At 39.0% G+C, this 24,527-nt stretch overlaps 1 protein-coding gene across 26 annotated transcripts in view; it reads right to left on the minus strand.

Moving 5' to 3' along the window:
• NEB (nebulin) overlaps positions 1–24,527 on the minus strand; it is a 212,133-nt gene that overhangs the window by 9,651 nt on the left and 177,955 nt on the right. For 8 of the 26 annotated variants that reach the window (XM_053215075.1, XM_053215069.1, XM_053215068.1 and 5 more), the window contains 24 exons: positions 24,275–24,379; positions 24,075–24,185; positions 23,255–23,365; positions 22,914–23,015; positions 22,700–22,804; positions 21,939–22,049; positions 21,085–21,189; positions 20,437–20,541; positions 18,947–19,051; positions 17,593–17,703; positions 17,059–17,169; positions 15,874–15,987; positions 15,027–15,131; positions 11,839–11,943; positions 11,192–11,296; positions 10,443–10,535; positions 9,106–9,198; positions 6,862–6,954; positions 6,280–6,372; positions 5,201–5,293; positions 3,407–3,499; positions 2,362–2,454; positions 1,688–1,780; positions 1,040–1,132 (listed from right to left, as the gene is read on the minus strand). In XM_053215075.1, the coding sequence (XP_053071050.1) occupies positions 1,040–1,132; positions 1,688–1,780; positions 2,362–2,454; positions 3,407–3,499; positions 5,201–5,293; positions 6,280–6,372; positions 6,862–6,954; positions 9,106–9,198; positions 10,443–10,535; positions 11,192–11,296; positions 11,839–11,943; positions 15,027–15,131; positions 15,874–15,987; positions 17,059–17,169; positions 17,593–17,703; positions 18,947–19,051; positions 20,437–20,541; positions 21,085–21,189; positions 21,939–22,049; positions 22,700–22,804; positions 22,914–23,015; positions 23,255–23,365; positions 24,075–24,185; positions 24,275–24,379 (2,448 nt within the window). The remainder of the gene's footprint in view (positions 1–1,039; positions 1,133–1,687; positions 1,781–2,361; positions 2,455–3,406; positions 3,500–5,200; positions 5,294–6,279; positions 6,373–6,861; positions 6,955–9,105; positions 9,199–10,442; positions 10,536–11,191; positions 11,297–11,838; positions 11,944–15,026; positions 15,132–15,873; positions 15,988–17,058; positions 17,170–17,592; positions 17,704–18,946; positions 19,052–20,436; positions 20,542–21,084; positions 21,190–21,938; positions 22,050–22,699; positions 22,805–22,913; positions 23,016–23,254; positions 23,366–24,074; positions 24,186–24,274; positions 24,380–24,527) is intronic. The other 18 variants (XM_053215071.1, XM_053215064.1, XM_053215063.1 and 15 more) reach the window with 12 other exon arrangements.

A 24,527-nucleotide genomic window follows, 5' to 3' on the forward strand; every position in this document is an offset into this window, starting at 1 on the left:
ATCGCCTGAGCGCTTTGCTAGAATTGCAAATTTGCTGGCCTCACACCAGAACCAGAAAATGAGAAACTGTGGGGACAGGGCCCTACAATCTGATGTAACAAGTGCTCCGGGTGATTCTGATGCCCTGTGCTCAAGTACTGGAGAAACCCACACATAGCGCTGATGTGAGGGGTCGCAGGCTTCTTCCTTACACGAGCTAGTGTCCTCCCCATACGAATCCCAATCTCCGCTCCCCCCCCACCAGTAATCACTAAACATATATAATATCACAGAGCACAGGCTTACAGGAAATGGTTTACTAAAGCTAACAGTTAAAGACCACGCTAAAGACAAAAAAAAAAAATTAAAATTGGTAAAGCAAAAACAGTTCGAGTGACACTTTCCTTTTTAAGTAAATTGATAGTCATGTGCTGAAATCACTAGTGGATCTTAGTTTTTTCATTTCTATGAGCACAGTACCTCCAAACAATCACATGGGGATTTGAGATTGTTAGAACTCAGTTTTGTTGTTATCCAAGCAAACTAAAAGACAAGTGTTTTTTTTTTTTTAATATTTAAAAATATCCGATGGAATAGAAATGTCATTATCCTTGAAGAAGAGAATCAGGGGTTATTTCCCCAAGGTCTCTTTGTCTAAATCTGACAGGATAAATTAGAACCAAAAGTCATGGGTGCAAAAGCTGAAGAAGATCACAACTCCAATGTTCCAGAAAGAGCTCTCATACCTACCATGCCACCCCCCAAATTTCATGAGTGCATAAAACAAAGAGACCTTGAGGATAGTAGATAGAGAGTAAGTTTGGGGAGAGATGAGTGAAAGGATATTTTATTGGAAAATCTGTTACTTCCTGATATTAGAACTTTATGGATTAAAGCAATCTTGTTATTACAGGGTTAAAGCTAAGAGTAGCCTTCTAGGAAAGAAGAATACATGTGATAAACAAAATTCACAAAATTTAAGTTGTTTTTTAAAAGTAGGATTAATAAGTATTATTTTAAATCATTAAAGAAGTAGTTTTTGCTTTTCTTGCCAAAGTACCGAGCTAATATTTTCTTGATTGTGTTTGACTCTCTCCATCTCTGGAGTGACAGGTATAGGGGTTCCCTTGCCCATATTTTCTTTGTACAACACCTGTGTGATGAGAAAGCATCCAGAAAAAAACAGCCGTCAGTAATATTTCATTGGTTTTAAGATTTTAAGGACGAGTTCAACTTCCTTGTTACCACATGACACAGGAGTTATAGGTTGACAATTTGCCACAAACTACTTTAATGGCAGCCAGTCTTGGGCTGGGAAAGAGGACTGTAGGGCAGCAAGGACCTCAGCTGCTGGGGAAAGGTTGTCAGTTATTCATGTTATTGTTCCATTTCTGTGAGCACACTGCCTCCCAATCACGTGGGGGTTTGAGATGGTTAGAACTCGGTTTTGTTGTTATCCAAGCAAATTAAAGACCAGTGGCTTAAACAAAAATATTTTAAAATATCAGATGGAATAGAAGTCAATTAACTAAAATTAAAAACTGAAGCCATAGTAACAAGGTAAAAATGCAAAAGTATGTCTTTTTGCTAAGTGAGGTATGTTAGAAACAAAGGAAGGGTAGTGGGTTTTTAAAAAGGAATAAATGTTAAATATCTATTTAATTATGAGGTTAAATGGCATCTTCTTTTCCCTTTCTTTCCAAAATACCGAGCTAAGGTTTTCTTGATTGTGTTTGACTCTCTCCATCTCTGGAGTGACAGGTATAGGGGTTCCCTTGCCCATATTTTCTTTGTACAACACCTGTGTGATGAGAAAGCATCCAGAAAAAACAGGCATCAGTAATATTTCATTGGTTTTTAAGATTCTTAAAAACAAGTTCAACTTCCTCGTTACCACATGACACAGGAGTTACAGGTTGACAATTTGCCACAAACTATTTTAATGGCAGCCAGTCTTGGGCTGGGGAAGAGGACCGTAGGGCAGCAAGGACCTCAGCTGCTGGGGAAAGGTTGTCAGTTATTCATGTTATTGTTCCATTTCTGTGAGCACACTGCCTCCCAATCACGTGGGGGTTTGAGATGGTTAGAACTCGGTTTTGTTGTTATCCAAGCAAACTAAAGACCAGTGTTTTTTTTTTTTTTTTAATATTTTTTTCAATACCAGATGGCATAGAAGTCAATTAACTAAAATATAAAAAAAATGAATCCATAGTAGTAACATAAAAATATATAGTAGTAACATAAAAAAGTATGTCTTTTTGCTAAGTGAGGTATATTAGAAACAAAGGAAGGGTAGTGGGTTTTAAAAAGGAATAAATGTTAAGTATCTATTTAATAATGAGGTTAAATGGCATCTTCTTTTTCCCTTTCTTTCCAAAATACCGAGCTAAGGTTTTCTTGATTGTGTTTGACTCTCTGCATCTCAGGGGTGATGGAGATTGGAATTCCAGTCCCCAGGTTCTCCTTGTATAGCACCTGTATGATAAGAAAGCATCCAGAACAAAAAGAGCAATCAACCACTTTCCCCCACTTGTGGAGAAGTGGGGAGTAGAAGGGCAAAGAGGAAGAGAATGAGTTAGAGGAAAGGAAACACCAGAAGCTTCTAGATCCAACCTGTACGAGCCTAGAGACATAAGTAAGGGAATGCAGGAAAGAGCAGCAAAAATGAAGAGATAGGAAAGTTTTGTTATTTTTGTTGTTTGAACAAATCCCTGTAGCACTGAGCAACAGAGTGCACCATGAAAGGGAAGGATTAGTGCCCCCAGTTTGTTATGAGGAAGAGAAAAAAAATTAAAAGGGTAAGAGACAAAAGGAGAACCCAGGAAGTTATTTTTGATTTGGAAATGTTATTAATAATCCACATAAGGGTATTTGGGTTTTAGAAACATTGTATATATGAAGATACCTACACAAACCTTCTTTTGTTGACTTTTCAAAAGAAGTCCAAGTATTTAATTTTTAGTTTGGGTGAACACATTGGGAGAATTACTTATTTTTAAAGCAAATGGAGAGCAATGACAAGATTCTAAAAAAGGAAACTTCAAAAAATCTGTACAAACACCAGTAGGGGCAGAGAAAGTTAGAACAGAAATGAGACCAACATTCTGATCTTTGCTAAATAAATTTTTATAAGCTTTACATTCAGATCAGATTTGCCAAAGCAGGATAAATGTGGGTGCTTAGACACTGAGAAGGTTATGTTTTTAAAGCCTGGGATAGAATACTGAACACTTTTTTGTTTTATAAGTCAAATGATTATATTAATACTTAACCAAAATGGGGAAATGAATTCATAGGAAATGGCAGCATTAAGTTGTGAACAAGACATGTCAAAATTTTTATTGGGATAAGCTGATTAGATTAAAATTATAGCCATTAATTTTTGGTTTAAAAATAGTTAAAGGGATTTTTTTTTTCTTTTAAATACCGAACTAAAGTTTTCTTGATTGTGTTTGACTCTCTCCATCTCTGGAGTGATGGGAATTGGGATCCCTTTCCCGAGGTTTTCTTTATACAACACCTGTATGACACAAGAGAGCATCCAGAAAAAACAAAAGCAGTCAAAACAGCCCTTTCATCTGTCCTGTAGGGACCCTCGTACGAGACTACAGACACCAAACAGGAAAGACAAATTCACCAAGTCAACCTATCTCTTCAAATACAGATCGGGATGAGAACACGCTCCATATTTCCTTAGCTAACGTGCCAGTGTATTTGGTATTCAACTCAATATCAACTCATATTATACTGAATGTTTGTTCCTGTGTTGGGAATTAAGGAAAAAATTACAAATAATTTCATAAAGGCACTAAAGTGCTTAGTGTACAATAGAAAAATTATTTTTTAATTAGATTGACAAATACCTATTTTACCTACATAGAACATCTATTTTGCAGAATAATAGATATTTAAATCCCCAGGCCAAATTTGTGCAATATAGCAAAATTGGTCTTTGTTGAGTAAATTCAAATTGTGGAGGTGGCCAAGTCAGAAAGGTAATGTTTTAATATATAGTACTATTTATTTCACACAGAATCTTGAAAGCTCTATGCACCACCGGACAATTTTGCCTAAATGCAACCTGTGTAAAAATGAACACAATGGTTACGTAGGAAAAAAAAATTGCCCAGTACTGTCAGGATCATTACGATCTCAGATAATAAACAGTATACTTACTCTAACGTAGAAGAAAATAATTAAAATATGGTTTTGAAAATTAATGCAAACCTTAATTCTTCTAAAAGAAGAAATCATCATCATCATCATCATCATCCCCCCACAGGGAAAATAATGACTATAACATTCCAAAGGTAACATTAATTTACATTGACAATTTAACAAAATCGAAAGGTTGTTAGTGAATAGTAATTAAAAACAAAGGAAAACAAAACCAAAAGACACTGGGACCAAAGAAAGTTACTGATCTAATTATGTGGAAGAATAAAACTTTCTGAAAATATTTAAAGTGACAATAAAAGCCACTTTGGATCAAACCTGCTCCCCCCAAAAAAAACTCCAGCTAAATTTTCCTGTTGACATTTGATTTTCTATCTCAGGCATAAGTGACTGTTACAATCCTTATATAGCAGTTTCACAGACTATTACGGAATTTTTCAATAGCATTAATACAAGAAAAAATAACATTAAACATACATTTATGATTTGATTTGTATATTAAAAAAAATCAGAAGGTCTAGATCTGTATTCATGGAATAGCTTGTTCAGCACAAGTGTCAAGATAAGATTGCTTTGGGTTCCAACACTGAGCTACTTTCTTTTTCTGTCCTGTGTTTATCCAGATAGGATCTAGGTTAAAGTAACCACTGCTCCCAAGCCAGAGCCACTAGTTCTGCATGTGGTCTCAAGTCCTATGTCTAGGACTTCTGCTAACCCAGAAGCATCAAATAACAAGAGTTCTGAGTAAATAAGAGCTATGGTGTTTGGGGTTTTTGGATATCAAGGAACTTCAAAAGTCCCAGCGGCAACATAAAAGTTGAAAAAAGAAGGAAAGGAACCAATTAAAAGTTTTAAGGGACTATTATAGAAGGTATAAAATGTTAGAATCAAATGGTAAGTAAAAGACGTGAAAACAGGATCCAGTTGATGATATTAAAAAATGTTAAACTCATTATTTTAAAGGGACTAATAGTGAGAAGTTTGTTTTATAGAAAGTTGTTATTATTTTTAAAATATGGAATTAAAGGAGCTTTCTCCTGAATACCGAGCTAAAGTTTTCTTGATTGCGTTTGACTCGCTCCATCTCAGGAGTGACAGGAAGGGGGGTCCCCTTGCTCAAGTTCTCTTTGTACAAAATCTGTGTGCACAAAACCAACAATCACATCAGCATGGACCCATCTTTCAGGTAATTAACCTTCAAACTAGTCTCTAAAAGTATTTTTGTTTATTTTCATAATGGCATGAAATAGGCCTGACCAACTTTAAGAAATAGAACCAATCACTTTGACATTTCGTCACACACAGTAGGATGTCTATCTCTAAGTGGCATTAATAGAGACAGAGCTGCCAGGCTGCAGGCAGGAGTCACTAATATAGGTCTTCTCTCAAAGACAGAGGTATTAGGCCTGATCAAATAAATAGTGTTCAAGTTCATTGAAATTAATATCCATAATGAGTTGTTGGTAATGCTAAAATAGGGAACAAGAGAGAGAGAGAGGTTGGGGGGAATAAAATAAATATTAATAAGTATTAGAAGCTAAATAAACATTAGCTTTCAATAGTCCTTAAGCTATTCCAAAGTAAACCTCATTTATATCTGTTGTGGTACACAAACTAACTGAGCCACATTTCTGAGTTACTGTAAATTGTTCTGTCGTCTCATGAATGGAAATATTAAGAGTCACATTCTTCTACAAAAGGCTACAAACACAAAAAAATAACATCAAACAGAGCCAGAATAAGCACAAATAAAATTCTAATTAACACTGACCTTTTGAAAGGATGTTAGATTTTTACTTTTGACTTATGCCACAACAGTTAGAAATACTTATTGTTATTAAAGGAGGATTTGAGAGGGGAAAAACACAGAACACTGAATATTATGGGTTTTTAAGGAAGTGACCAATAGTTATGTTTTAGGGAAAACAGTTAAAAATTTCACACCAGAACTCAAGTAACTACTAAATTAGATTTGGGTTGAAAACTGAGGTAATATTTGGTATCATTATTTTCATTATATGAATTTAGTAATTTTACAGGGAGAAAAATCATATGTTTGTAATGTGTTAAAAATATTATTTTAAATAAGAATTAAGGGATTTTATTTATGCCCCTAAGAAATACCGAGCTAAAGTTCTCTTGATTGCGTTTGACTCTCTCCATCTCTGGAGTGATAGGTGTTGGGGTTCCTTTCCCCAAATTTTCTTTGTACAAAACCTGTGAGATACAAGAAAGCACCCAAAAGACATTCAAAACAGGCACAAAGATTAAGGAAGGGAGAAAATCAGGGGCAGGGAGTTGGTGTGAAGAGGGAATCTTTCGGTGAGTAATTAATTTAGTAAGGATAATGCTTTTCCTTTTTCTTCACCACTTTAATGATGAAGTCTACCATGCTAATTCTGGGGATGAAAAAGTACATTGGTTATAGGAAATGAGTATAATGATGAGGGATCTGGTGTTAATTCTCCATACAGTAATTCAGACCTAAGTATCCACACTTGTCAGTTGCTAAAAATGTTAAAGTACCATCAGAAAAGTGAGTCACTATGTTTAAGTCCAGATGGTTTTGGTCAGGTAATAACACGCACACGCACACACAGGATTGTTAAGATGTTACTTTAAAAAAAAAAAAAAAGGATAATGGGTTATTCTTGTAAATTTTTAAATGGGGAAATAGAGTTTCTTATTTGATATATTTGTAAATACCGAGCTAAAGTTCTCTTGATTGCGTTTGACTCTCTCAATCTCTGGAGTGACAGGGGTTGGAATGCCTGTTCCCAGGTTTTCTTTGTACATAACCTGTAGGAGATAATTAGCCAAAAAGGTAAAATGACCATGAATCCTTTAGATTATAGCCACATGTGTGGGCTGTGTGGTGGAAACCCCTAAAAACAATCTGCTTTCAGATAAGACACTCAAGGGATAAGCAAAAGAAACTCCACAAAATTTTATGTTCCCTCTTCAAAACTAGTAATTTTACTACCTTGAAGACTAATGTGTAATGTGTAATTTAGTACACATTTTCTATAGTCAACACTTAATACAGTCCTAAAATTCATTAAAAAGTGGTAATAAATTCAACAATGAGAAAAATCTAACCATTTCATGACATTTAGTATCAGTAGGTCCGCAGTAGATTTGTACTTAATACATAGGTTATGTGGTTTAAAATCTTATAATCATGTGACACACTATTCTTTCAGGTTTATTGAGAATTTTGTTTTGTGTTTTCTACTGAAAATTCCTAGGCGGCACCTAGTCTGTAGGTGCCCTTAATATGACAAGATTTAAACAGTGTGTTTTTCAAAAATTCTTCCCTGGAAATTCCTACTGATGACTGTTGGATCATGTAAATTACTAGTTTTCAAACTGAGGGATGTCCCTATTTTTTAGGGGTCATATCAAAGGTCTGTAAATTCTAATGAAAAGAGTAAGGAACTTCTTGAGCCTCTGGCCTCCTTCTTTACCTTCTTCCCTCTTGATTAATGTTAAGAATTGTCAGCCTAAAGAAATGAATGAATTCTTTTTAAATAAATAGATCCTATGGTGTACTTGAGCATGGGTGGGGTCAACATGAACAACGTGGGAATTTGTGTCACAGATTAATTCTGAAAATACTGACAGACTAATGGTGATATCTTTGTTTTGCTGAGAAACTGTTAGGGATCTTTAAAAATCTACCGTGTTAGACAAACTTGTGTTTCTTTACCCAGCAAGGCAGCAGACCTGGTCATGGACAACAGAACAAAATGTAACCAGAGAAAGACAGGAAGTTGTAATCAAAAGTGACTAAAGGAGTTTTCTTCAACTGGTGGCCACAAAAATCTGGATTGAAATTTGTACCATAAGGAAGCCAGAATATAAGCAAAGAGTGAAAAGGGAGTGAGATCTAAATAGTATGAGCAGTTTGCAAGAGAGATATCAAGGGTCTCCTAATGGCAATGAGAGTTCGGTCCTCCAGAGACCAGCAGAACCTATAAGAACAAGGTCGTCACCTTTTATTGGCCATCAACTATTTCCCAAGCTCCACAGTGTCTCTTGCTAGTAGCCAGCTTTTGCTTAGAATCTGCTTACAGATGGGAAAGCTGAGGGAGTGAGGGAGTGAGCATTCGTGCACGCGTGTGTACATGCACACAGTGTTGGGAGGTGGGGAGGAGAGGCTAGGCTAGCCTGATAGAGGTCAGGAGAAACATATGCTTAACCTGATTATTTCAGGTGTGAGGGACCACCCCCATCCCTCACAGCCTTCCCCCACAGATAGACACTATGCACAGGTGCCTGAAATTCCTATACAGAACATGCTTACTGTATGTCATTGTGGGTAGATAAATGACAGCTGGCACCTGAGAGACACAATGCATTTGCAAGACAGCAGACGATACAGGGCAAGAGATCTTGAAAGGGAGAGGAGAAGGCTGCATAGACTTCACAAGTCTACCTAGAGTTTTCCTGGATGGGGGAGAATAACCTGAGGTGCATACTCACGCAAAGATATATATAAGAGTAACATAAAATCTTATATATATAATTTTATATATATATTTTTTATATTTTTATATATATATTTATATATATTTTATGTTTTTATATAAAATTATATATAATTTTATATATATAATACAATATATACACAATTATATATATGTAATATTTTGTATTTTTATATTGATATCTTTTAACTCACTTGAAATCATTCTGATAATCTTATTACTGCTGGCACTTTTTACTTTAGAAACTGCAGGCATGATGATTAATCAAGAAGCCAAGTCCCTTCTGCTCCTTAATTATGTGAAGACAGAAGTTTCTTATCTAGGATGCAGGGAGGGAAATTCACACCCTCCTCAAGGCACGGGAAGCCCTTGGTAGGAGGAAGAAGGGATGACAGAAAGGTAGGTAGCAATTGGGAGGTGGCTGGTTGCACAAATGCATGCCCAACACACGGGCCATTACCGAGCTAATATGCTTCTGTGTCTCCTTGACACGTTTTACTTCAGGCAGGTCAGGGATTGGCGTTCCTTGTCCAATGGTTTCCTTATACTTCACCTGCAGATATAAAAATGGGAATATGTGCATGTGTTTGGTTAGTAGCTCTGCAGTTTGTAAAGTCACAATTTAAATAATACAAACTCTACACTTAGTGTGAACGGGGCCCCAATCTGATGCTGGGTCGGAGAACAATTATGGACAAGGACACTTGATCTCTTTCCTATCAATTAAGGGTGGGGTGAAGGAGGAGTCCATACTTAGACTGTAGCCCCTCATCTTTCCGTGCACTCCGATGTTCTTATGCCCAATAGTTCATTTGGCCAGGACAGATATATTCACATGTATATATCTAGGAAGGTTGATTTTTTGACTTTAACATATTCTATTTTCTTACAAATGACAAACAGTCTCTCCTAGACCAAACATTAGTCAGGGTCCTCTGATTCCTCTTTCCAGTCAGGCCTCAACTTTTGGACTTCCAAGTCCGTCTTTGTATTTGCCCAAATTTAGCAAGAATCCTTTAGCCAGAATCCCCCTACCCTTGGTATCTCATCACTCTTGTTATCTGACCAAATTCCTTAGCCCACCAGGCAAAGTCTGGTCCCCCTGGCCTGCTGCCAGCAAGAATCTGGTTAGGTAGGTTCAGCCAGAACCCTCCCTACCCCTGACATTTTCTCTAAGTTTCTGTCCTCCCTCTGCCTCCTTACCCCCCTGCCCTGCTCCCACCCCCAATTATAAATCCTTTTCTTTTTAAAAAAAAATTTTTTTTAAATGTTTATTTAGTTTTGAGACAGAGACAGAGCATGAGCAGGAGAGGGGCAGAGAGGAGACACAGAATTCGAAGCAGGCTCCAGGCTCTGAGCTGTCAGCACAGAGTCTGACACGAGGCTCGAACTCGTCAACCGCCAGATCATGACCTGAGCCAAAGTTGGGCGTTCAACTGACTGAGTCACCCAGATGCCCCATAAATTCTTAGCTTTCCTTGCAGTGTTTGAAATTGAGCCCAGTTCTATACTCCGATCTCTTTCTTCTATTTTAACAGTCCAGACTAAAATCTGTTTTTACGTCTTGAACCAGCATCTAGCTCTGGTTTGCTCTGATACCAGCCTCTCCATCTCCTACGTATAACCTCCCCTCATGACACCTGCTCAGCACCGCACTGACTGTGCAACGGTGCTCAGCACAGGCACACATTCCAGCAGCTCCTGGCGACAAAGGTTCTGAGGGCAGCTCAGCCCTCAAAGTAAATTATCAAAGGGAGGCAGAAGACACTGCAGGTGAGTTCACGGAGGCGTCATTACCGAGCTAATGTGGTCCTGTGTTTGCTTCACTCTCATCATCTCAGGGGTCTTTCCGATTGCCGTTCCCGGAGAGACATCCTCTTTATATAAAACCTGGCCATTCAGAATCAGGACAATGTTACACAGAGGAAAACAAAGCCCAGCGATTCCTGGAGAAAGACTAGGAAACATGGCTTCTGTGAAAACAAAAGACACTAGAGAATGTCCTTAGCAAGGTACCGGAGTATCTGACGATCTGACATCTGCATCAGCATCAGTAACTCCTACCATATATACAACACGGATAACTTTCCAGATCTTGAGAGCTCTTTGAAGATTACCGTACTGTATTAACACAGGATGAGAAAAACCAGGAAAATGTTGATTTAAAGAAAACCCTCCCATATGAAACACAAAATCCATTAAAGAAGTGTGAAGTCAGTTATTCTGGGGAAGGAGAACAAAAGAAATCACAATGTCAAAAAGAAATCTATCTTCATGGAACAAGACAACATGTGTTACTCCTCTGGGATTAAAAAAATTAGGAAGAAAGAAAAGTTACTGTGTTAGCAGATTTAAGTTGTTATTTCAAATAGTCCCCGGCGTGATGTTTTTAGAGCAAAGTATGGGAAATTCGATCAAATAACCGCTGGTATTAACTGGGAAGGTTAGATGTTAATTGTCTGAATCAATAAGAGGCTAGCATATTTCTACAGAGGAGAATGGAATTATTCGGTTAGCATTAAATGGAAAATAAATAGTAAATATACCGAGCTGAAATTCTTTTGATTTTCTTTAACACGCAGTATTTCTGGCGTGTCTTGAACAACTGTAATTTTTCCTTTACTGTTTTTAAGGTCACACTGGTATTGGAGCTATGAAGAAAGAGTAAACATCTTGTTAAGATCTCAACATCTTAAAATATATTTTAAATTGTCTATATTGTGTAAAGGAAGTTAAAATCCAAATTAAAAAAAAATATGTATGCCACAATAATCATGATCTGATAGCCAAAGGGAAATTCTTTAATAAGAATTTTATATAAAAAAATTTTAAAGACGCTAAAATTTGTAAAGTATCAAATTAAGTTTCTTAAAAATGCATCCCTTCCTGAATCGATTTTGAAAAAGACCAATGTCAGCACGAATGGAAGATGGAGACAGTTCACATGCAGTGGCAAGAAGCTACTAACACAGTAGCAGGTGGGTCTTTCACGTTATGATTTGGTACTGAAATATCAGGTAATCCGGAGCAGAATGGAGCACACAGTTCCTGGGCCACTGGTGGGAGTTGTAAAGGGCCACCGCACAGCCCCACTGCAGGGGGATGGCCCAAGTGTGTAGGCCCAAAGGCATCCACAGTGCCGGCCTTATCCCAGGGATCAGTGGGCTGGGTCTTAGATTCAATAAAAACTTACAAGGCTGAAGTTCTTTTGGTTCTCCCGGACTCTCTGCATCTCTGGAGTGTCCAAAACAGTCTCATAATAGGACATGCACTTCTCTGCATCTTCCTTGTACTTTTTCTGAGAATAGATTCCAAGAAATAAGGATGGAGAACACCACAGGAATATGGGCCAATGGGACCTAAAACTGCCCTTCCTGCTCAGTCAGCAGAAGGAAAGTCCTTTGTAGGTTTTTGACTGTTCCTGGATATTAGGTTGTTCTAAAGCACGGCCCTCTCTGGTCAGTGAGTGCCATGCCTTTTCTTTCTGGGAGAGCTGAGGCTGGGCATTCAGTAAGACCCACTGTCACGGCAAAGATGGCAGAAGGAGGCCCTCGCTGGCTGGCCCACCGAGGAAGGGGACAACCAGGCTCCTGGCATTGGGGTGCCTACTGTGAACTGGATAGGGAACCAGCCAGAAGCCGGACTTCCACAGGCAGGGAGAGAAAAGCAGGAGGGTTAGGAGCCATCAACAGGCCTCTGTAAAGCTGGCCTTAGCTGGTGACAAGGAGATTTTTGCTGAGCTGATGTGTGGCTGGGGTTCCTGGCCACAGGATGCACCAGGCAGGCAGGACCACCAGGTACTTCCAGAATGTGGCTCTGATGCTGCAGCACTGGGGGCTCTGCTAAACAGCATTACGACCAACTGACTGGCCAAGGCTCTCAGCTGGCCTTCACCTCTCTCAGGCTTTCCTGCCCCTGCCGAGCCTTTGGTTGGACACTGTGCCCACAGGTCTGCTCTTCTGCCAGATACCTATACAGTCAGTCCCTGCAACAGAACTGACTCACTTTGGTTAATCTTTGCAGCAGAACACATACTCTGCCTGAGAACCAGATTTTTCTATTATTGCTTGTCACTAAGTCCTTTCACTTTTCTCTCCAGCTTTGTTTAGCTCCAGTTTCTCCCACTTTTCAGGGAAGTTTGGGTGTGGCAGAAAAGCTAGCTACTTTTGCAAGGGGATAAAACTATTCTTTGTACAGCTCTCTCGTCTAACTTGTACTACACACACATTATGAATTACATTCATATGTTGAAAGATTTAATCTCAAAGATGATAGCTGTTTCAGTCAATAAGAGATTTCAGTTTAGATTTTTAACAGGAAGCCAGTTAAAACAAAGATTTCTGGAAGGAAAGAACAGTTCATCACATTCCCAGTTCAGGAAAAAGTAACCTGAATGAATTTTCTTAGTTACACAAATGTAAGGCAAAGAGTTTTCTTTCTCCTGGGAAAGGGGTAAGACCAGTCCTTCTTTTTTCTTTTCTTTTCTTTTCTTTTTTTAACGTGTATTCATTTTTGAGAGTTAGAGTGCCAGCGAGCAGGGGAGGGGCAGAGAGAGAGGGAGATACAGAATCCGAAGCAGGCTCCAGGTTCTGAGCTGTCAACACAGAGCCGGATGTGGGTCTCAAACCCACGAACTGTGAGATCATGACCTAAGCCGAGGTCGGGCACTCAACCGACTGAGCCACCCAGGTGCCCTTTTCTTTTCCTCTTATTTTCTTAACATTGAGCAAAAGCTGCCTTAACTGCTTGGCCAAGCTAGTGATGGTCACTAAGAGGGGTGATCAGTTTGTATTTGGAACTTGGGGGTGTTATGAGAGGCAAGAGTCCCAGATCCCTGGCATTAGGAAGTATTTAGTATATGGGGCACCTGGGTGGTCAGCTGAGCGCCAGACTTTAGCTTGGGTCATGATCTCACAGTTTGGGGGATGAAGCCCCACATCAGGCTCTGTGCTTATGGCTCAGAGCCTGGAGCCTGCTTCAGATTCTGTCTCTCTCTCTCTCTCTCTCTCTCTCTCTCTCTGCCCCTCCCCCACTCGCACTCTGTCTCTCTCTCTCAAAAATAAACATTAAAAACAAAAATTAAAAAAAAAGTATTTAATATATTATCCTGAATTTTTAGACTGTTTGCATTAACCCCCAAGTTATGAGATTTAGAAGTTATAAAATATGTACTTTCCACTGGAAACCAAGAAGCAATTTTGTAGAAAGTACCAGCACTACTACATCACTGAAAGGTAAATACTAATTTAAATTGGGAGGGAAGTAACTCGTCTGGCCATATTTTATACCTTGAGGAACTAGCAGAGAAAAGTCCCAGGAAAACAGAGTAAGTGATTTAATTCTTCCCTGGAAAAGGCCTGCACTCTTGGGTTTTCTTGAAAGATCAGCAGTGTCAAAAGGCTCAAGGTTATACAGCTGGCAAGCCTCTCACAGCCCCAAGAATGCTGACCTCCCCCAATGAACACAACATGGTAGTTTGGGGCCCATATAATTTTGTTAATAAAATGATTCCCCACCCGTCCCCAAAACAAAAGGTTTATTTCTCCCATTTGAATATATCTATTTCTTAAATAAACAATTCTCTAGTGATAACGATTTTTCATGTCTAATTTTACGATATAAAATTATAGGTTGATAGTATAGGATTTAAATCCATAATTTCCCTGACGCAATTGGCCATTGAGAGATCACCTGTGATGACTGAAAAGAAACAAACAAATAAAAACAGATTTCCAGGGCCTACATCAGTCTTAGTAGCTTTAAAATTCCAGGGTGGGACTAGGAAAATTATATTCTCAGGTGTTTATAATGCATAGCCTAGTCAGGTCACGACAGCTTTATAACTCACTGCTCAGAAGACAAGCAAAAATTCTACCTTGTAGCTTCTTAAACAAATTGCAGATCCCTGATATCACTGAAAATGAAAACAAATGAGGGTATAGCCTGGTCTATAAAAGACCTTCTACTTCCCTTCATTTCTGTTTGTGGGAAGATAGAGAGTTATCTCTCATGGAAAGAATTGGGGTTAGATTGCATGGTTGGTGTTGATGACCTATTTCAATCTGGTTAAGGAGACTGTTAATCCAGATAGGGACTGTCTACTTTGTTTCTTCCAGATTTGCACATAAATTTTATACCCACATTATAGGAGATTTTACTTGTTAAAATACTGATTCATTAACATGGGTGGTACCATGTAAGAGTTTGTCAGCACCTTAAAGTTCCCTCCCATAATCTATTTTAATTTGGATACAGCAATCTCAACTTCTCTTTTGTTGGGCAAAACTGTGTTTTGAAAGAGGCTACTTAGGTATTCATGGAAAGACTTTTTTGTTCCTCAAGCCTGGGGTCTATGAGTGATATTCCAATGAATGTCCTTACCTGGCTTGAAAGGTTCTTGACTTGCTGGGCATGAATGATCTCTGGAGTATCAACCACAGAAGTGAAATTGGCTTTTTCCATTTCTGCTGATTGCTTATACTTAATCTGCAAGAGAGCACCCCAAAATTGGGTAAATGTTTACAATGTACATGTGTGTTGATTTTGTTTGATTACGAGGTGGTCAATATTTCTTTTCCAAAAGGATTCATTCATTTGAGATTCGATATTTTTTCCTATTGTGTTTATAGCTTTGTATGAAAGAGAGAGTCAGAAAGGTTGAGTCCTAGCTATTGAAAGACTTACTATGTAATTTGGCATAGGGGCTGGGGAGGGAAGAAGTAATGGGAAAGGAGCAAGATGATCAACACATAGTAAGGCATGGATTGTTTACATATAGAAGAGCTGGGAGCAGGACAAATAAGCAAAAGACAATGTGAGATGTCTAAAAACTACGTTTAAACTTAGGTCTTGAAAGGAGGAAAAGAAAGAACTCCCAAAATAGTCTAAACAAGGAATTCTTCGTGCTGAATGGGGGGTGAATTGATGAACAAATATAACCAAGATGTCAGAATCTGTCCTAGCTCCAAGTTCCCCAAGTTCTACCCTTTGCTCTGAATGTCTTCTGTGGTTATAGACTCAGAAAGACAGACAAACCCTTTGCAGGCCTGGCATAGGGTTTCTGATTCTTATATTAGAATGGATTCCACCAGGCAGATGTTTAAAAATGCCACTATATACATATGACTGTTACTGACCAAGTAAGATAACAGAAGGACAATATGTGTTGTTGTAATCACAACTTTTTTTTTTTTTTTTTCCAAGATTGACCTGAAATAATGACACTGACCTGACTGGCAATATCAGTAGCATTCCTGGCCCTCATGAAGTCAGGAGTTTCATTGGCCATGGCATTCAGACCTCTTCCTTTGACTTCCAGCTCCAAGTCTCTCTTATATTCTTTCTGTAGTAGCATTAAAAAACAGTTACTGAACTTTCACGACTAGGTAGTAAATGTATAGCATGAAAATAAATCCACATAATATACCATTTCTGTTACTAGTGTTCACCTTCACCATTCCATGTCAGAGGCAATAGTGACCACAGAAACCCAGAATAGGAATAGAATAGGAAGCAACAATAGAATAGGAAACTATTCTACTCACATCAACATGGAAGCCTTCCTTTTAAACACTTTTAGCATTCTCTACTTAGAAAATCGAAGTACAGGGGCACCTGGGGGGCTTAGTCAGTTAAGCATTGGACTCTTGATTTCAGCTCAGGTCATAATCTCAGTCATGAGGTCGAACCCCATGTTGGGCTCTGTGCTGAGCATGGAGCCTGCTTGGGACCCTCTCTTTCCCTCTCCCTTTACCCCTCCCTCGCTTGCACACACACACACACTCTCTCTCTCCCTAAAAACTAAATAAATAAAAAGACAACCAAAGTATTAAAAAAATTTTAAATTTGGTCTGCTACATAACTAGTTTTGAACCTAGGTGCCCAACACTCCAATATGGTATTTTAATTTAAACAAGCTCACTATGGGTGCCTGGGTGGCTCAGTCAGTTGAGCAACTGACTTCGGCTCAGGTCATGATCTCACGGTTTGTGAGTTTGAGCCCAGCGTCAGGCTCTGTGCTGACAGCTCAGAGCCTGGAGCCTGCTTCTGATTCTGTGTCTCCCTCTCTCACTGCCCCTCCCCCACTCATGCTCTGTGTCTCAGGAATAAATAAACATTAAAAAAAATTTTTTTAAACGAGCTCACCAAATGGATTGTGGTTAAATCAAATAGATCTATCTGTCTATCCATTTATCTATCAAATAAATAGATTATGATAGCCACTAGATACAAACTGTTATAATATCAACTCATCAGAAATTGAGATATCACTTATTTAATGGTTAATAACCATGTTAGATATGGAATTTGAAGTTCAAAACTCTCTTTTTCTCTCTTCCTTTTTCAGTGTAACTTGGCTTGGAGGAAGAAGATGCTCTGTTAATTATATGCATGCAGTTGGCTGTGGGCCTACCTCATTGAGGATTTGAGTGGCGTTCTTTGCTCTTAGCATGTCAGGTGTGTCTTCCATTTCACTGAGACCCCTCCCACGGATGCTTTCCTCTAGATCTTTCCTGTATTCTTTCTATATCACAAAATAAAAGCAACATCACTGACAAGAAAACCTGGATTGTTCCTCTTAAATAAAGAGCCAAAAAAAAAAAAGAAAAAAAGAAAAAATACCCTTCCAATTTTAGATAGTTACAGTTTAGTGATTAAAGATATGCATAGAGGCAGGGTATAAGCTTCATCGGTTAATACTAAATATCAGATAAGAAACTAGACATTAACAGGATGCTAAGGTAAGCATATTTTATTAGGTATTCAATTAAAAAATGAGAAGTATTAACGTGGGTAATAGATTAGATGGTAATACCAAACACATGTGAACCCAACTTGAAACCCGCGAAAGTTAGGTAGTGACGAAATTGCTAGAAGGAACATTGATGAGTGTCATTAGTGCAATTATTGGGATCAACAGGGAAAGAAAAGACCAAGTGGGCACTACCTCGCTGGCTATTTTGGTTGCATATTTGACATGTAATAAAGCTGGCGTGACCTCCAGGCCCGTCAGGTTTCTGCCTTTGATGGACTCTTCATAATCTTTCCTATATTCTTTCTAATGTGAGTAGGAAGGAAACACAAATTAAAAAAAGAATCTTTATCACAACTTATTTCTCAAACCTAGGAAGAAAAAAAAGATTATAACATTGACCTTCTATGTATGGCCTTTTAACTGGATCGTAGTTTTGCTAACAGTCACACGTTTGAAATGAGTCTGATTATTCTGGAAGTTCTTTGTCTACAGAAAAAGAGACTCAGCTGTTGAGAAGCCCTGTTGGGCTCCTTGTTCACTTGTCAAACGCTGTGACTCAGGCGGCCCCACTCCCTGCTTCACAATAGGGCAGGACAGCAGAAGGTCACAAGCACCATCAGACTCTGAATCCATTGTCATCTCTCCCCAGGCAACAAAAGATTTTACTTCTGAACTAGAAGTAAGTGAGGGGAAGATAACGATGCAGAGGAAGAAGAGCCTGAGGGCACCAAATGCAAATTTGGCCTTTTTAATTTTGATAGGATTTTAAATTTACAGAAAAGGTGCAAGACTAGTACAAGGAACTCCCACAAACCCTTTGCCCACATTCACTAATCATATGAAACTATGTTTAACTTTTGATTATTTGGCCTTCTATATACCAGAAAGCTCTGTAAAATGCTACTTTATTAACAACCATTTATCTTTATAGTTGGAGATATGCCCCATGGGGGGAGAGGTAAAATGCAATCCAAAATAAGTCTGTTTCCCAGTGAAAACAGACTTCCTAACAGTCAAAATAAGATTCCATTCTTCTCTGCTATTGGTTAAAAAGGAAAAAAACAATGTTTTTTTTAGATGCTTCCGGTTACATTTCTAAAATAGGAAATATGGCATCTTGGCTTTTGCTGTTTTGATAAACATCTTGATTACTAATCTCTTGTTTGGTTGGGGTTTCCTATTAAGACAAGAGCAATCCAAAGCCAATGGTGGGTCTGGGCAGAGGGGAAACTCTCATTTGTCAAAGAAAAATTCATATTACATTCAATATAATTTGTTTCAGAGTTAGGAGTAGTTTGCTATGCTCTAATGCTATGGAAATGACGGTTGAAATAAAACATATACAATAAATGTTTACTATTCAGAATATTTGTTATAAACAAATCATAAGATTTCTGAGATGGAAAAATTTTAGTGACCACATGTCAATAAAATTTCTGTCATCTACAACTTTTGGATAACAGAAGGCTGGACACATTTGAGGGCAGAGTTTGTTTTTAACAGCTTGATGTATGTTTGCTGTGTGGTGTGTTTTTGTAGAACTTACCCCACTTTGCATCTGTTGAGACTCTTTGGCGGTGATGTATGTTGGTGTTTCAAAGTCCAACATGGGCTTTCCTCGTTCCTTTTCGTACTTTTCTTTGTATTTCACCTAGTGATGAAAAGCCTTATTAGATATAACTCCTCTGATCAATTCACAGACAGAGGCCAGTTTAAGGATAGTTTGTAACTGATACATTAGTCCACCTGAGTGGCACCTCATTGCCACCCAAAACAGGTTCCTGTAGTGTTTCAGATCTAGTACTTTTTGTTATTGCCTGGGAGAAAATACCATTACTGTCTGCAAGGCATAATAGGATTTATGTTCAATCCAAGGAGACGAAGGAATCACTGCAGAAGAATCAGCTGAGAGAAATGTTGAGGAAGGAAATGCATGGGAAAAGCCACCCATAAGATGAAGGTTGGACAAGATCTGGTATGTGTAGATGTGAACATTTTAACCATAGCATCTAACCATATTTCTGAGAAATATCTCTAGATTTTCTTTCGTAAGGACTTTTATCAGAGACCTGGGGTCCTAATTTGATAGATAACACACACAACTTTATTTATATGTCAATAACTGGTCTCGGTCATAACTGGTCACATATTCAATGCAGTCAATATAAATTCATATAGAAATGAAAACTACTTTACATGTTGGATGACTTAATAAATTTGACCTTCACAAAAGACCTCTCTGAGCTATTTTACAAATACAATGTTCTCATCCTCATTACATGTGATTAGGAGTGGGGGCAGCCCATAGATATTCAGAAATTGAAAGTCAGAGAGACAGAGGCCCTTGTTCACAGAGCATCTTAATGGCAATGCTCAGTCTCAGCAATCTTGCTCAAAATAGAAAGCTGGGGATGCGGGCTGCTTCCCAGATGGCACAAAGACACTTCCAGTAATTTAGCCCTCTTTGTGAATGCCCAACAAGAAACCTAAATAATGCCAACCTAAATAATTTGTGATATAGGAAGTCGTGTGACAACAAACTCCTTCTCTGAGTCCTTTCTTTTGAGAAACTTTATTTTACAAATTTTGCAATTTCTTAAATACCCTCAGATATTTCGTTGATATATCTGATCAGGTCACTTCTCTGCTCAAAATCCTCCTAAGGCTCTCTATCATCATTGTAAGGCTTACATCCTTAGTGGGGGTGCAGACTTGTGAGGGCACAGCGGGGTTGGTGTGAGGGGTCTGTCCCCCTTGTAACATAATACGCATGCTTCCAGCCCCTGTCAGTAATCTGAATAACACACATTGCATACACCGGCACCGTGTCTCCAATACACGTCGATGCTCTTATTTAGAACATAAAGTTTTGTTTCAAAACGCCGCTAAATTCCAAGCCCCCTTATATCTTTGGGCAGTTTTCTCCAGCAATGGTTATTAAAACTGTAACTACCATTCTGAGGGGGAATCCATGAACATTTTTTGACACTGTGGCTGAACGAGCATCAGGACAGAAGGCGGTCTTGATTGACTTACTATACTCTGTAATTCTGTGGCCTCCTTTAGATGAAGCTGCTCCAGATTATCTGGTATTGTGTGGTAGTGGCCTTTACTCTTCTCATAATTCTTCTTGTACTGGTACTGAGGGGAAGGTGGCATAAAGGCACATTGAGAGAAAAACTGCTCAGCATTTCTGTTTTTCCTCTTTAGGTTAGACATTTACGCAGCAGCAGCATCAAGACCAAATTAAAACCAGCAAACAGTAAGTGGGCGGTTACGAAAACCTTTTAAAGGAGGAAGATCCACATTCTGTACTGCCAGTTAATACAGGATGGTAAATACTTTGGTTAAATGGCTTATTCAAAGTAGGTTTTAAAAGTGAAAAGTGAAAGAAATTATTCCAAACCATAATTCCATGTCCTTAGAAGGAGGGAAGGGCTTAGTTAATTGGGAAATAAAAGTTTAAATACTTGAAGAATAAAAGCATTTTTATATTCTGAGAGATGTTACAGTCAGTGGAGAATGGATAGACTAATGTTTAATTTGGAAGAATGCATTCAAACAACAGAAGAGTTTTCTAAAGCTAGCATCTCAGGAGCAGAGAAGATGTGTGTGAGTTCAGCAAAGGAATTCAGCCACAAATGGGTGAAACATGCTGTTTCTGTAGCAAATGGCTGAGCTTACAGAACTGGCAAGCTGACTCGTATTCAGCACGTGATTCATTATCAGAGATTCCTTCATATCAGTCACAGGTTTGTGAAGTTTCTTCAGGTCAGCCTTATATTTAACCTGCAAGTCCAGGGGAAAGAAAGAAATCACATAAATAGGAAATGGAAAACAGTACTAATGGAAGCCATGCTACGATATCCCATATCCTGAAACAAGTGCTGGAGATGGTGATGAAAATAACACCCCTAGTTCACAGTAGCTAAACAGTGGCAACAACTCAAGCGTCCATCAACAGATGGGGAAGTAAAATGTGGTGTATACATACAACGGGATTATTATTTAGTCATAGGAAGAACTTCAGTTCTGACAAATGCTATGACACGGAGGAACCTAGAAAACATGGTAAGTGACATAAGCCAGACAAAAAAAGACAAATATTGTATGATTCCACTTATATGAAATTCTCTAATAGGCAAATTCATAGAGACAGAAAAGAGATTTATAGAGATTACCAGGGGCCTAGGGGGAGAGAGGAATGGAGAATTATTGCTTAATGGTTGTAGAATTTGTTTGGGGTGATGGAGATAATGGTGATATGTGGACAACACTGTGAATGTAGTCAATGACACTCAATTATACATCCTATGTATGTATGTGTGTGTGTGTGTGTGTGTGTGTGTGTGTGTATTTATTTAAGTAATCTCTACACCCAGTGTGGGGCTTGAACTCATGACCCTGAGATCCAAGAGTCATATGCTTTTCTGACTGAGCCAGATAGGCATCCCTCAACTGTACATCTGAAAATATTTAAAATGGCAAATTTCATGTTATATATTTTACCACAATTAAAAAAAAACACACACACATACCTCACTTGCAAGATTGTTAGCATCCTTCATGACTTTGTAGAGCTGGCTGTCTTTTGGATTGTATTTTGGTGTTTTGCCCTTCTCTTTGTTGAAATTTTCTCGGTATTTAACCTAACAGGAAGTGCAAAACTCCAAATTATTTCTGAGCATCAATTATTTTGAAAACTAAGAAATGGACGAAATATAAATAGAAAAGAACACGTCCTATGTAAAGTGATGATACAACTTGTTATCCGAATACGACACTTGGAAGCATAAAGAAAAGCACAGCTAATAGTTATGTTCATTCCTTCATGCCCTAGTTCTTAGCCCAGTCATGAAATATACGGATGCTGAATGAAAGAATAAAGGTGGCTGCATCGGGGTGGGTTCTAGAAGTTCAAATGTCATTACTTGTGCCTGTTAAGTTCCCACAGTTGACCCCAGTATGAATCCCACCCTTGGGATGTAATCTTACTACCTGAGGAGAGGTGCCAGTAGGCCCTCACAACCGACGTTTCTCTTCCATGAAGATAGTTAAGCACACAAACATCTAGACACACCCACAAGTGGAAAAGTGGAGAATGAGAAAGGCCTGAGATGTTCGACAGAAAGGAGAGAGAAGGTCCTTGGTACGCCTTCATGATACCACTTTTCCAAGCTCAGCACTTTTATCAAAGACTGAGGATCTCTTTTGTGGCTACTATTGCACTTTCATTTTGGGAACAACTTCCTCCCACAAGTTTTTCACATGAGAGCTGCCACTCGCCCATCTGTATTACCTGGCTGCTCAGCTTGGCTGCCTTCTTGGCCATTTCAATGTCTGGGCGACCAAGCATGCTTAACCCATGGCTGCCTTCCTTACGGTGCTTGGCTCTGTACTCCACCTGAATCAAAGAAAACCAAGATGGGCAATACATTCTAGGGGGTGGGTGCCTTGTACTACTTGGTGGCAGTGACCTCTGGGGAGCAGGTACATTTTAACCACACCCTTACCTCACTGGCCTGTTTGGCTGCCTGCGTGGCCTTCTTGATGTCCGGCCGATCGGCCACTGTGGTGTAATGCAGGTTTTCCTTGGCATCTTTTTTGTAAGCAACCTTTGGAGAAAAAAGAGTGTTTACTCACTTGGGAGATATGCTACCTTTGAAAAAGTCCTCATTAAGCACAAGGAAACTTTTTATTAAAACCAAGCCAATTTTTTAAGCTACCGTATTTTTTAAACTACCAGACAGAGAAAGTAGGGCTACCACTCACAGGAAACAGCTCAATATGCTCCAATTTAGGATCCACCGGCTCAACAGAACCCCTGAGAGTATAGAAGGGTAGGGGGACTTACATTACTCTGCTTCTTGGCCACTTCCATAGCATGTTTCACCTCTGGGGGCTCCAGCATGATGGAGTAGTTGGATTTCCCTTTCTCCTTGACAAACTTCTTTTTGTAATTTGTCTAAATAAAGACAGAATTATTTATGTGAGCAGAGGAGTCTGGGAACAGAACTGATTTACTTGAGGAACTGTGAGAAGATCTCCAGGAAAATCCGTGGCTTGCTATTTTGGCCTCAGTGTGGAACCTGGATCTCTGATCCATATTCTAGCTCTTCCCGGTCATTTCTGTCCTGGAACCCAACACTGGAAACACATAGCAATCTTTGGAGAACTGACTACAAGCCAATTAAGCTCTTTCATTTGCCATTTCTATCTTGGAAAAATACATGGAACCATATAGGGCTCTAAAAATATAATACCATGATTATCAAAGCTTCACTGATAAGGACAAAGTGGGCAGAGATTACGGAGATACAAAGTGGTGATTTTACTTCTCTAAAATTGTTGAGCAGTTTAATGACTGGAGAGGCCACTCTTAATCAGCAATGCTTCCACCTTTTATTAACGCTGGGTTACTAACATCTTATCCTGCAGATAACATGCCCTGTGGCAAAACCCACATTTTCTCTAGTTGCCATAATTGGAAACCTAATAAATATCAAGTCCTCCTTTGAAGCAGAATTGAAAATTCACAAATGGGCATCGATGGTAAGGGTGAAGCGACATAAAGGAAAGCCCTTGTAAGCAAAAAGGCAGCTTGTGTCGGATTTCCCTGGGTTCTACGGTAAAGTGGTATTGCTGTGCCAAGAGTTGTGGGGCTGGTCACTTACATCACTGACATTCTTGGTCACTTCCTTGACGTGAATAGTGTCCCTGGTCTCTGGCAGTGTTGTGTATGAGCCCTGGGCCAAGTGCTTCTTGACGTGGTCCTTGTACTTGTTCTGAGGGAATCCACAGAGAGCTTGTTAGAGTGTCTGCTTGGGGCGTTAGCCCAAGTCGGAAGGAGAGCATATGGTTGCTAGAGGATTACCTCAGACACCAGATTGCTGACAGTCTTTGCCAGGAGGATCTGAGGAGTGTCGGGCACAGCATGGCAGGTTCCTCTTTCCTTGACATGCTTCTCTTTGTATTTCAGCTACAGGGGTGAAAAAATATTTCTTTAGTTAGTCTGGGTGTCCTGTATATATTTATTCAGTCCCCAAATCACTAGACAGAGCTGGGAAAACAGCACCACTGACACAGGATGAACATTAAACTCAATAAAAGATTCGATGTTTGGAAAT

This window comes from Acinonyx jubatus, chromosome C1 (assembly GCF_027475565.1).
Source record: "Acinonyx jubatus isolate Ajub_Pintada_27869175 chromosome C1, VMU_Ajub_asm_v1.0, whole genome shotgun sequence".
Taxonomy (NCBI): domain Eukaryota; kingdom Metazoa; phylum Chordata; class Mammalia; order Carnivora; family Felidae; genus Acinonyx; species Acinonyx jubatus.